The sequence below is a fragment of the Staurois parvus genome, unplaced genomic scaffold (assembly GCF_062004578.1).
Source record: "Staurois parvus isolate SC_StPar_1 unplaced genomic scaffold, SC_StPar_1.0 ptg000818l, whole genome shotgun sequence".
In the NCBI taxonomy this organism is placed as follows: Eukaryota; Metazoa; Chordata; class Amphibia; order Anura; family Ranidae; genus Staurois; species Staurois parvus.
Genome location: NW_028318614.1, coordinates 6,361,597 through 6,375,619, shown reverse-complemented (window position 1 = coordinate 6,375,619; position 14,023 = coordinate 6,361,597). Strand labels below are relative to the sequence as shown.

The 14,023-nt window shown below is 41.8% G+C and overlaps 1 protein-coding gene across 6 annotated transcripts in view; it reads right to left on the bottom strand.

The window, feature by feature from the left end:
- The window catches only part of LOC149444017 (ras-related and estrogen-regulated growth inhibitor-like), a 193,134-nt gene that overhangs the window by 9,614 nt on the left and 169,497 nt on the right, over window positions 1–14,023 (bottom strand). For all 6 annotated transcript variants that reach the window (XM_089654979.1, XM_089654982.1, XM_089654977.1 and 3 more), the window contains one exon: window positions 9,263–9,336. In XM_089654979.1, the coding sequence (XP_089511105.1) occupies window positions 9,263–9,336 (74 nt within the window). The remainder of the gene's footprint in view (window positions 1–9,262; window positions 9,337–14,023) is intronic.

Below are 14,023 nucleotides of genomic sequence, written 5' to 3'. Positions count from 1 at the left end.
ATCCCTGCTGCTTGTGCACCTTTTTCTTCCACACTTTTCCCTTCCACATAACTTTCTATTAATTTGCTTTGATACAGCACTTTGGGAACATCCAACTTCTTTTGCAGTTACCTTTTGAGGCTTTCCCTCCTTATGGAGGGTGTCAATGATGGTTTTCTGCACAACTGTCAGATCAGCAGTCTTTCCCATTATTGTGATTCCTACTGAACCAGACTGAGAGACCATTTAAAGGCTCAGGAACCCTTTGCAGGTGTTATGGCTTAATTAGCTGATTAGAGTGGGACACTTTGAGCCGAGAATATTGCACCTTTTCACAATATTCTAATTTTCTGAGATTGTGGATTTGGGGTTTTCATGAGCTGTAAGCCATAATCATCACAATTATGACAAATCACGGCTTGAACTATCTTGCTTTGCATGTAATGAGTCTATCTCATATATTAGTTTCACCTTTTAAGTTGCATTACTGAAATAAATTAACTTTTGCACGGTATTCTAATTTTTCGAGTTTCACCTGTATTTATTTGGGTTTGGAATGTTAATGGACGTAATGTGTAAAAACACACGATTTGCACTGACCAAATATGTTTTACCAGTTTACTGAACTTTTGCACGATATTCTAATTTTTTGAGTTTCAACTGTAATTGTGAAGTGGAAGGAAAATGATTAATGGTTTTCAACATTTTTAACAAAACAATATCTGAAAAGTGTGACGTGCATTTGTATTCAGCCCCTCTGAGTCAATACTTTGTAGAACCACCTGTTACAATTACAGCTGCAAGTATTTTTGGGGATGTCTCTACCAGCTTTGCACATCTAGAGAGTGAAATGCTTGCCCATTCTTCTTTGCAAAATAGCTCAAGCTCTGTCAGATTGGATAGAGAGCGTCTGTGAACAGCAATTTTCAAGTCTTGCCACAGATTCTCAATTGGATTTAGTTGTGGAATTTGACTGAGCCATTCTAACACATGAATATGCTTTGATCTAAACCATTCCATTGTAGCTCTGGCTGTATGTTTAGGGTTGTTGTCCTGCTGGAAGGTGAACCTCTGCCCCTGTCTCAAGTCTTTTGCAGACTCTTAGGTGTTCTTCTAAGATTGCCCTGTATTTGGCTGCATCCATCTTCCCATCAGCTCTGACCAGCTTCCCTGTCCCTGCTGAAGAAAAGCTTCCCCACAGCATGATGCTGCCACCATGTTTCACAGTGGGGATGGTATGTTCAGGGTGATGTGCAGTGTTTTCTGCCATGCACAGCGTTTCACTTTTAGGCCAAAATAGTTCAATTTTGGTCTCCATCTGACAAGAGCACCTTCCTCCACATTTACTGTGTCCCCCACATGGCTTCTCGCAATCTGCAAATGGCACTTCTTATTTCTTTATTTTAACCATGGCTTTCTTCTTGCCACTCTTCCATAAAGGCCAGATTTGTGGAGTGCATGACTAATAGTTGTCCTGTGGACAGATTCTCCCAACTAAGCTATGGATCTCAGCAGCTCCTCCAGAGTTACCATGGGCCTCTTAGCTGCTTCTGTGATTAATGCTCTCCTTGTCCGGCCTGTCATTTTAAGTGGACGGCCATGACTTGATAGGTTTGCTGTTGTGCCATACTCTTTCCATTTTCGGATGATGGATTGAACAGTGCTCTGTGAGATGGTCCAAGCTTGGAATATTTTTTTATAACCTAACCCTGCTTTAAACTTCTCCACAACATTATCCCTGACCTGTCTGGTGTGTTCCTTGGCCTTCATGATGCCGTTTCTTCAGTAATGTTCTCTAACAAACCTCTGAGGGCTTCACAGAACAGCTGTATTTATACTGAGATTAAGGTTACACACAGGTGGACTCTATTTACTAATTAGGTGACTTCTGAAGGCAATTGGTTCCACTAGATTTTAGTTAGGGGTATCAGAGTAAAGGGGGCTGAATACAAATGCACGCCACACTTTATTTGTAAAAAGTTTTGAAAACCATTTATCATTTTCCTTCCTCTTCACAATTATGTGCCACTTTGTGCTGGTCTATCACATAAAATCCCAATAAAATACATTTACGTTTTTGGTTTTAACATGACAAAATGTGGAAAATGTCAAGGGGTATGAATACTTTTTCAAGGCACTGTAAAAGCGTGTGAGCTATGTAATTTTTATCTGATTTGGAACAACATTTTTACATTAATAGCACTGTAAGAGTAATTATATAGCATTCTATCAACTAGATTGGGCAGTATTGTTCATGTCCATCAGTAGACTTACACAAATATCATTAGCAAACTGGTACTGGGAAAAATAATGGTCAACAGCATTATATTTTTGGGTTGATCGTTGTTATCTTCCTGCAGATAGAATTGATGCCAGGTATCTCTGTTGGCAATCCACGCATTAAATGTTCAAAAAACATCTCTCAGGAATAGATTATAAAGTTTTTATTTATTTATTTTTTGTGGTAATGTTGCACATCCAGGTGCGCTGTTTTATTTATGGCCTATTCAGGTAAAGTGGAAATATGGGCAAAATCAAGAATACATAAATGATGCCTGATGATCCCACTAGTTGATCTGTTATTTTTTTTTATTTCCTATAAGGCTTAACTCCAGCAACAGTCTACACTTACCGGCAACTCTATTAGGTACACCTTACTAGTGCCAAGAAAATCTCCCCCAGACCATTACACCCCGACCACCAGCCTGAACTGTTGATACAAGGCAAGGATGGATCCATGTTTTCATGTTGTTTATGCCGAGTTCTGGCCCTACCATCTGAATGTTGTAGCAATCAGTATGCCCATTCTCCTCTGACATCAAAAAGGCATTTTCATCCACACAACTGTTGCTCAATGAATATTTTCTCTTTTTCGGACCGTTCTCTGTAGAGATGGTTGTGCATGAAAATCCCAGTAGATTAACAGTTTTTGCAATACTCAGACCAGCCCGTCTGGCACCAACAACCATGCCACGTTCAAAGTAACTTAAATCCTTTCTTCCCCATTCTGATGCTTGAACTTCAGCAAGTCGTCTCCACCACGTCTAGACGCCTAAATGCGCTGAGTTGCTGCCATGTAATTGGCTGATTAGCAGTTTATGGTACCGAGTCATTGGACAGGTGTACCTAATAAAGTGGCCGGTGAGTGTACTTTGTAAAACTTAAATTGGGTCAACTTGGTTGCATAAGATTATCATGTTTATGTGTCATTTCTGGAGTCCTGGGGATGCAGAAGTTCATTGTAGTAGCCTGTGCCACATACAATCAGGGTTGTCCTGTTCCACAGCTGCTATAGTGATTTGGCATCTGTACACTAAACACAGGTAGACAGCCACCTCTGTACCTCTGTCATTCAGCAAATGTTTTGTATTTTTTCCAATCCATACAGGCCATTCTCTGATTGAACTAGGCAGAGAGGATGCTTGGATGATGTCACATTCGCCACCTTGTTTAATACGAAGACACCTTATAATTACTGAAAACAGTGCAAGGCCTTTACTGAATGGCAGAGGTGTGGTAGTGATCAACTTCCTGTTTAAAGCTGTACTTTGTAGAAAATAAAATGATTCTTTGATGTGTGCTGGAAAAAATAAACAGAGCAGGTTGCAATTTTGTACAAGGTGTTGACACTCTATAACACATCACAAAATACAGCTGTGCATTTAAAGGAAGATGGAATAAAACTAACACCGCAATGCCTTTTAACAACACCTAATGTGCATCTGCTGGAGCTGCCCTGATATCTAAGCAAAACCTGTAAAAATATGTGTTATAGTATTTTTTACTGTATAGAGCACATGTGTTCCACTGACTACTTCCACTGTGAAAGGAGTATCCCAGTAATGGATTTTTGTTAGTCAATATGATATATTTCCACTAGATGGCAGTTATGGCCATACTTGTTTTCAGCCTCTTGTCTTTGTGCCATGGAGGTGAAATCTTTGTGACCTGATCAAAGTCTTTGCTACTTCAGAGCAAAAGAGATGTTTTTTTTGTAGGGCTACATGCTAAAATAACTTATCTAAGCATACAATTAATATGAATATTGGTGAAATAGGTGGGGTTGGCTAAGGTGGCATTACAGCCGTGGCCAAAAGTTTTGAGAATGGCACAAATAATAATTTTCACAAAGTCTGCTGTTTTTATATCTTTTTGTCAGATGTTACTATTTTATACTTAACCCCTTGACGCCAAGTGCATGAAAATATGCGGCCTCTCGGCGTTTGGACCTTGACGCTGAGTGGCCGCATATTCGCATGCAATTAGAAAATAAATATGTGCTGAGAGCCACGCCCTGAGCAATCCAAGCACATATGTCCGTGACTCACGGAAAGGTCCCGATCAAAAGGGGAGATTGGGACCTTTTCCGATCATGTGACCGCCGTGATGGCGAATCACAGCGGTCACATGACCCTAAAACCCAGCCCGTTTGCTGGCTTCTGAAGCTCTTAAAGGACCGGGAGGCACCGGCACGAAGTGGTTAAGTATAATTACAAGCATTTCATAAGTGTCAAAGGATTTTTGACAGTTACATTAAGTTTATGCAGAGTTAATATTTGCCGTTTTGACCCATTTTTTTTACCTCTGCAGTTCTCCCTGGCATGCTGTCAATCAACGTCTGGACCACATCCTGACTGATGGCAGAGCCCATTGTTGCATAATCAATGCTTGGAGTTTGTCAGAATTTGGGGGGAAGTGGGGGGGGGGTCACCTGCCTCTTAAGGATTGACGACAAATTCTCAATAGGATTAAGGTCAGGGGAGTTTCCTGGCCATGGACCCAGAATGTTGATGTTTTGTTCCCCAAGCCACTTAGTTGTCACTTTTGCCTTATGGCAAGGATCTCCATCATGCTGGGAAAGGCATTGTTCCTCACCAAACTGTTCTTGGATGGTTAGGAGAATTTGCTCTCGGAGGATTTCTTTGTACCATTCTTTATTCGTAGCTGTGTTCTTAGGCAAAATTGTGAGTGAGCCCACTCCCTTGAGAAGCAACGCCACGCATGAATGGTCCCAGGATGCTTTACTTTTGGCATGATACAAGACCGATGGTAGCACTCGCCTTTTCTTCTCCAGATGCGTTTTTTTCCGGATGCCCCAAACAATCAGAAAGGGGTATCAGCAGAGAAAATGACTTTACCCCAGTCCTTAGTATTCCAATCCTTTTGCAGAATATCAGTCTGTTCCAGATGTTTTTCCTGGAGAGAAGTGGCTTCTTTACTGCCTTTCTTGACACCAGGACATTCTCCAAAAGTCTTCTCCTCATGGTGCATGTAGATGCACTCACACTTGCCTGCTGCCATTCCTGAGCAAGCTCTGCACTGGTGGTGCCCCGATCCTGCAGCTGAATCAACATTAGGAGGCCGTCCTGGCACTTGCTGGACTTTCTTGGGGCACCTGAAGCCTTTTTCACAACAATTGAATGTCTCTCCTTGAAGTTCTTGATGATTTGATAAATGGCTGATTTAGGTGCAATCTTAGTAGCAGCAATATCCTTGCCTGTGAATCCCTTTTTGTGCAAAGCAATGACGACTGCACGTGTTTCCTTGCAGGTAACAATGGTTAACAGAGGAAGAACGATAATTTCAAGCACCACCCTCCTTTTAAAGCTTCCAGTCTGTTATTCCAACTCAATCAGCATGACAGAGTGATCTCCAGCCTTGTCCTCATCAATGCTGAGACCTGTGTTAATCACTGACATGATGTCAGCTGGTCCTTTTGTGGCAAGGCTGAAATGCAGTGGAAATGCTTTTTTTGGGATTAAATTCATTTTCATGGCAAAAAGGGATTTTGCAATTAATTGCAATTCATCTGATCACTCTTCATACAAACTGCCAACATAAAAACTGAGGCAGCAGACTTTGTGAAAATTAATGTTTGAGTCATTCTCAAAACTTTTGGCCAGGGCTGTACATTGTAAGCATAAAAAATTATCACCCTTCAAGCTTATATGTACCCTTTTAATATGTTTTTGGTGATAAATTCAAGGACTACTTTTTTTTTATTTTAGTCCAATTTCTTTGGCATTTGATAGATTTTCCCACTTGCCCCCAATTTCCTTTAAGTGGTTGTAAAGGCTTGTTTTTTACCTTCATGCATTCTGTGCATAAAGGTAAAAAACCTTTTGTGTGCAGCCCCCCTTATACTTACCTTAGCCCCATCGCGATCCAGTGATGTGCACAAGAGCCTCTGCTCTCCAGGGACTCTCCCACCTCATTGGCTAAGATAGTAGCGGGAGCCAATTACAGCAGGTGAGTCAGTACGAAGAGAGAGGGAGTGGGGCCAAGCCATGGCTCTGTGTATGAATGGACACACAGGCAGTGGCTCTGGAGCGAGCCTGTTTGGGTGCCCCCATAGCAAGCTGCTTGCTGTAGAGGCACTTGGCTGGAGAGAGGAGCCAGGAGCACTGGCAGGGGACCCCAGAAAAGAAGAATCAGGGCTGTTCTGTGCAAAACCACTGTACAGAGCAAGTATGACAAGTTTGATGTTTTTTAAAAAAGAAAAAATTGCCTTTAATATTAGAAAATCCAAATTCATAGTCAGATGTTTGATTGCAGTTTGTTTCAACCATAACAGAAGAATAAGTGTGCATTTACATGGGCAATTAGAACAACCTGCAGTTTCCAATGGCAAGATATGCTGTTTTCTGCATCTGGAATGGCAGGTGTGTAAGTCGCAGTCATTCAGCCCATATAAAGCAATGATAGGCTGATGTTGGCCGCAGCTATTTGTGACTCACAGCCAGCAATTCCCTGCAGTAATCATGGCTGGGTGCTGACAGAATGCTTGCAACCATGATACAGGGGACAGTAATCTATGTTCTGCTTTTTACAGCTAGCAGCGATGCTTTGCATTGCTGCAAGCTGTCAGACCTGGCTGTCACTAATTGCTACAGTGCCTGCTAAAGACTGGAAACCAATTAAAGTTGTTCCCAATCATGTGAATATTGTAGGGTCAACTTATTAAAGGCAACTAGGCTGATCAACTTTGCAAGGGAATTTGCCCTAGAGCTTGGTGTATGAGTTGACGCTCTTCTGACTTCTGTCATCGAGTCTTTGCAAAGTGAAACCTTTCCACATTCACCAAGCTTTGGGGCAAATTCCCTTGTGAAGTACAACTTCCCTTGCGAAGTGAACAGCCTGTTTGTCTTTAGTAAACCAACCCCTATGTAATCTATGTCAGTGGTTCTTAACCTGGGTTCGATCGAACCCCAGGGGTTCGGTGAGTCAGTCTCGTCGGTTCAGCAGAGGTGAAGACCCACACCCGACTCATAGGATTCGTGCAGTAAATATTCATTATTATGTTTTTGTTTTTGTGTGAAAATCATGTTTTAATGGTTTTGTTCTTTGTTCTTAATGGTTTTGTTCATTTTGCGCACCTATGTATAAATATATACCTAAATATATACCTATGTTTTGAATTTGAAAAATCATATTTTATTTTTCCAATTAAGAAGGGTTCGGTGAATGCGCATATGAAACTGGGGGGGTTCAGTACCTCCAACAAGGTTAAGAACCACTGATCTATGTTAAAGTAAACGGGGGAAAGTTTAACATCCTTCAGTTTGCAGGTGGTGTCCTTTTTATTATTGTAAATATATTTTACATACATACACACTGAAGCTGGTAAATGTGATCTAGACATTTAGACTTAACCACCTAAGCTAAGGTTTTACCCCCTTCACGACAGGCCATTTTTTACTATTCAGCACTGCGCTACTTTAACTGGAAATTGTTTGGTCATGCAATGCTGTAAGCAAATTAAATTAACATAATTTTTTTACACAAATAGAGCTATCTTTTGGTGGTATTTGATCACCACTGGGTTATTTTTATTATATAAACGAAGACTGAGAATTTTACATTCATAACAGCTGTGGTTTTACTATTGTGATCTGTGATTCTGGCCCACAGCTATCACATGGTACAGGGTGCTGTGATTAGCTCATGTACCATGGGATAGCTGTGGGCCAATTGCAGCTAACTATAGGAAACACAGCTGTTATGAATGGAATTCATTTATAACAGCTGTATTGACATTGTGATCTTGTGATTGCATAGCAATCACATGATCCCCCAGCCAATCACAGCAGCTGGGGGATCAAGTGTGTGCGCACATTCTAAATGACATACAGGTACGTCACTTATCCTGTAGCTGTCACCTGTCCACAGTATATGTACTGTGGGCTATTGGCAACTGGGTAACTGACCTCATGGTCATAGAAAGGTCAAATTACCTTTTACTGTTAAATGCACTTCTTGCCCTCCCACTGCAGTGCTCTATGCTGTCATAGCTGAGTAACAACCACACCCCTCAATAAATAGACCTGCAGTGCTGAATAGAATGGGCCATATTTGACCAGCTCTTTTGGGTTGTGTGTTACTTTTTTGCCTACTGGACTATGAAAATGAAAGTCATTAGTGCAATGACTAGCAGACTTAATATCTATTTCTGTGACCTCAATTATCCTTTAAAACTTTTATGCACATAGATCGCTGTTTACGTTTGGACTTTTTTAGGGTGGATTTGCTTGTTTCATGAACATTCATGCACTCTAAGGTCTCATAAACAGATCATAAAAATGGACTGTGCCCCAGCCCCGATCTCCCCTTTCCAGCCTCCAGGCCATAAAAATGTGTGTTGAGTCAAATGGCTCAGAATACAAAGTAGCCTAATAAAGCATTTGATTTGTGTTACCCCTCATCTTATAGCAGTGAATGTTGCCTGCCCTGCCTAGGCCACTCCATACTCTACAGCCCCATTCACTTTATTGCTTCCCCAGAAGACATTCTTAGCAGAAAGCAGGATAAACAGTAAATTGCCGAGTTGCTTGCGACTTCTTTTCATTGCTAAGCTCAAATCTGTCACATCATTGACCTGAAAATCGGAAAGTATGTGGATGCCCATATCTGTATGGGCTACTATGTTTCAAAGATCTCATAATTTTAGAGAATGAAAAGTAATATTCTAAATACAACAGCAGTTAACCAGAAACCAGTTTGCAATACAGCATCATACATAGCTGAGGTAGATAACACCAGTTTCCTAATCATGTGAAATCGTTTGGCAGGCCATACAGTTCATGTATAGGTATTTTAGGCTTTTGCCTGGAGCTGCCAAGGGGGCCAAGTTCAGCAGTTTGAATTACAGCAAAAACAGATCAACTTTGGTTTTAAAGCCCTGCTGCAGAAAAACACTCTTGAAATAGTTCCTATAGTTTTTCAGTTATAAATCCAATGCTCACAATTATGCAAAAATATTTGAGAATAAAAAACAGATCCATACCTGACCTGCAGTATCTAGGATCTCAAAATGGACAAATTCCCCATCTATAACCCCGGTGTGTCTGTAAATTGTTTCTGCCAAGACAGGATAGATACCAAAAATGAATACAGTGTACACATTTCTTGGCATCACTAAAACATTAAAAATGTATTTAGTTGAAGCAAGTATGCATGTTTCCAAAATTGGCAATTAAAGGATCAGTCTTCCCAGAAGTGATATTTAAGTTAGAGATGGAGCCTTTTGGTATGAGTCAGCCTCTAGCCTATAAAATGTCCAACAGTGAGATCTCCCTGCCATAGCTGCCAACTCCTTCCTGTTCTCCTGGTAATTGTAGGTATTCCTGCCCACCTTTGCAGGTTCCAGTTCCCTTGCTGTTTTTTACACAACATAAATCAATTAAAAACAACTCAGTGGTAACCTGTGGTATTGGCCACGGCAGGTATGCAGACCCAGAAACTCAGCTGCAGAAATCTCACCATTAAAGTCCCCAAGGGATAGGATACGCTATCAGATGGTTTAATATCTACCAAAAACTGAGATATCATAATTGGGTGGACTGAACCTTTAAACGTTTGTTTTAAAAGTGTTAGGAAATAAAAGAACAATATCCACTATAGCTGGAGTCACACATTGCATTTTAGGTTTTAGAACATATCTCTATTGGGAGCACATAAAACTAAATGGAAACCATTCACAACAGAAATTGAAAATATTTTTTTCAATTATATAACAACAATGTATTATACAAGGACTTAGAATGTAACTACTAGGCTTTCAATGCTACCTTTTAAATCAGAAGTGTATTGCAAAAGTTTTAGTTGGGTGTGCAAAAATTCTGTAATTTAAGAATGCCTTCAAAAATAGTCTAAATAGTTTATTTTTTATCAATTAACAAGATGGAAAGTAAATTAACAGAAAATAAATCTAAATCAAATCAATATTTGGTGTGACCACCATTTGCCTTCAAAACAGCATCTGTTCTTCTAGGTACTCTTGCACACAGTTTTTGAAGAAACTCGGCAGGTAGGTTGTCCCAGAGATTTTGGAGAGCTAACCACAGATCTGTGGTTGTAGGCTGCCTCATATCCTTTTGTCTCTTCATGTAATCCTAGACAGACTTGATTATGTTAAGATCAGGGCTCTGTGGGGGCCAAACCATCACTTCCAGGAGTTTTTGTTCTTCTTTACAGTGAAGATAGTTCTTAATGACATTGGCTATAGATTTGGGGTCGTTGTCCTGCTGCAGAATACACTTGGGACCATTCACACGCCTCCATGATGATATAGCATGATTGATAAGTATCTGTCTGTATTTCTCAGCAATGAGGACACCATTAATCCTGACCAGCGGTCTCCAAACTGCGGCCCGAGGGCCGGATGTGGCCCTTTGCTTGCCTTTATCCGGCCCTCAAGGCACTTCACCTCCCACTGATACAAGATACTATTCCTTCCTCCCACCAACAATGGGGCATAATTACTGCTACTGACGTCAGCAATGAGGCACTATTTCTCCCACTGACAAAAATGATGGGGCACTGTTCCTCCCACTGACACCATTGATGAGGCACTATTTTCCCCAACTGACACTCACAATAGGACACTATTCCTACCACTGACACCAAAGATGGGGCACAATTCCTGCCACCAACACCAATGATGGGGCACTATTTCCCCCCAATGACACCAACACTAGGGCACTATTCCTCAAACTGACACCAATGATGGGGCACTATTCCTCCCACTGACACCAACAATGGGGCACTATTCCTCCTACTGACACCATTGATGGGGCACTATTCCTCCCACTGACACCAACAACGGGGCACTATTCCTCCTACTGACACCATTGATGGGGCACTAATTCCCTCCCACTGACCCCAACAATAGAACACGATTCATCTCACTGACACCAATGATGGGGCCTTGTTCCTTCCCCCTGACACCAACTATGGGGCACTATTTCCCCCTCAATGACACCAATAGGGCACTATTCCTCAAACTGACACCAATGATGGGGCAGTTTTTTTCCCACTGACACAACTGGGCACTATTCCTCCCGCTAACACCAACAATTGGGCACTATTCCTCTTACTTACACCAATGAAGGGGCGCTATTCCTCCCTCTAATACCAAAGATGCTTTGTTTACTCCCACTGATGCCAGGACAATTACTACTCCCAATGGCCACAGTCCGCCCCCCCGAAAGTCTGATGGACAGTAAACTGGCCTTATGTTTAGAGACCCTTGATTCTGACCAAATCTCCAACTCCATTTGCAGAAATGCATCCCCAAACTTTTAAAGAACCTCCACCATGCTCACTGTTGTCTGCAGACACTCATTATTGTACCGCTCTCCAGCCCTTTGGTGAACAAACTGCATTCTTCTACAGCCAAATATTTCAAATTTTGACTCATCAGTCCAGAGCACCTGCTGCCATTTTTCTGCACCCCAGTTCCTATGTTTTCATGCGTGGTTGAGTCTCTTAGCTTCATTTCCACGACTGAGGTATGGCGTTTTGGCCTCAATTTTTCCACAAAGATCACTTCTGGACAGATTTCGTACAGTAGATGGGTGTACCTGGGTCCCACTGGTTTCCACCAGTTCTGTGCTGATGGCACTGCTGGACATCTTCCAATGTCAGAGGGAAGTAAGCATGATGTCTTTCTTCTGCTGCATTAAGTTTCCTTGGCCCACCACTGCATGTTTGGTCCTCTTTTCACGTTTGTCTGTACTTCTTCAAAAGAGCTTGAACAGCACATCTTGAAACCTCAGTCTGTTTTGAAATCTTTGCCTGGGAGAAACCTAGCTAATGCAATAAGAACTACCTTGCGTATTGTTGCTGCACTCAGTCTTGCCATGATGTATGACTTGTGACATAAAACGATGTTCCACAATTTCTCCTTAGTAGAAGAGTTTGGCTGTTCCTCACCCATTTTTAAGCTTCCTACAGAGCTGTTTCTGTTTCAGTTATCCCTGGTTCACATATATGCGGCCATGCAGGCTGCGTTTTGCGTGGGCACGAGAACCCATTCACTTGAATGGACTCCCGTGCCCTGTGACACGCAGGAAAGAAATCCCTGCACTTCTTCTGAAAATGCAGCCTGCGCGGGAACCTCGGTTCCCAGTACGGTTGCATTTTCCAGTGCGGGCGGAGTGTCATAAGAATTAATGGCACCCGCCTGCGGGTCGGCATTCCCCTGTGAGGGTGGTGCGGCTGCACGGATTTTCATGCAGATCTGCAGCTGCACCACCCGCACATATATGAACCTTGCCTACATGTCTGTGTTTCAACCTACATATAAAAATTTAAATATATATTTTTGAAAGCATTCTTATTTAACAGCATTTCTTCACATCTGCCTAAAACCTTTGCACAGTACTGTTGATATATTGCTAAGTAGTGGAAAACTAAGAAAGCTTTCACTAGGATATTGATCTACTGTCTACAACATGTTCTCTACAGAGTTACCACTTCTAGTCACCCCTCCTCTTCCAGGTTGAAAGAAGCTCAGCGTCATGCAACATGTTTCTTATGCCAACATGCGCTTGAATATGCAAGTGCTGGAGCTGTCACCTTCATACTTCTCTAACTATTGAGTCACTGATCTGGAACCAGTATACAGATTGGGAGCCCCGACCTCACTGACTGTATTCTTGCTTTTGGTCAGTGATAAAGTTGAAATCTGAGAGAGTATAAAGTTCAACCTTGCAGTGCCCCCTCTTTCCCAAACTGAAAGGAATAGATGCTGGTTTAGGAGGTGTAGGAATGAGGTCAGGAGAGGCTCCTGCAGACTTTCTCCTCTCTGTAAGACTGATCCCCCAAAGTTCCTCCTCTTGCCTGACTGGCATCACCATGTACAATGTAGGACTAGAATTGCCTACAGCAGGGCTAAAGGTTAACAAAAAACTACCTGCCCAGTGCCCAGAACTGCATGTCCCGGGCATCGGCGATGTAAATTTAACATCTCTGCATAGCCTTAGTCATTGAACTCTTGTACATAGGTTTGCTTAATTTAATGTTTTAAAGTGGCTGTAAAAGCTGAAGGTTTTTTTTCCCTTCATGCATTATAAATCTTCTAAATACTTCTAAATACTCTCCTGACCTTCCCTGATTCAGCACGGGAGCCTCAGCTGTTCCGGGTCTCTCTCTCCTCATTGGCTGAGACACAGCAGCTCTATGCTCTGTCTCTTATGGGAGTGGCTTGGGAGCAAGCATGCACCAGTGCCTCCATAGCAAGCGGTTTGTTATTGGAGGCACTGGTCAAGATGGAGGAGACAAAGGCAGGGGACCCAAGAAGAGGTGGATTGGGCTGCTCTATGCAAAACCACTGCTCCGAGCAGGTAAGTATAAGTTTTTTATTTTTTAAAAAGTCAGTGTGAGGAAGAGAAGTTCAGGATCAGAACGTGTTGTTCCTTTAAATAATGAAAGGAATGAGTTTCCAACCCTTCATTCACATCAGTCTCTGCCCAGATGAAAATTACATTGTAATGCTTTTTCCATAGACATAAATACATCACTATTGAACAAGGGAACCCCATCATGATATTGCACGACAGGTGCCCAAATGAATAAAGGATTTATTTTTTTCTTGGAAATTCCTTCAAATGTGAGAGATTACATTATGTTAGAGGACAGCATGTAGGCTGCCCTAGTGCACACATTACATTTATTTAAAATTAAATTCACGCCAACCTAAAACCACCCATGGCATATAGAACTATCAAACTTCTTCAACAAGGCAAATAACAAAGTGAAAGAA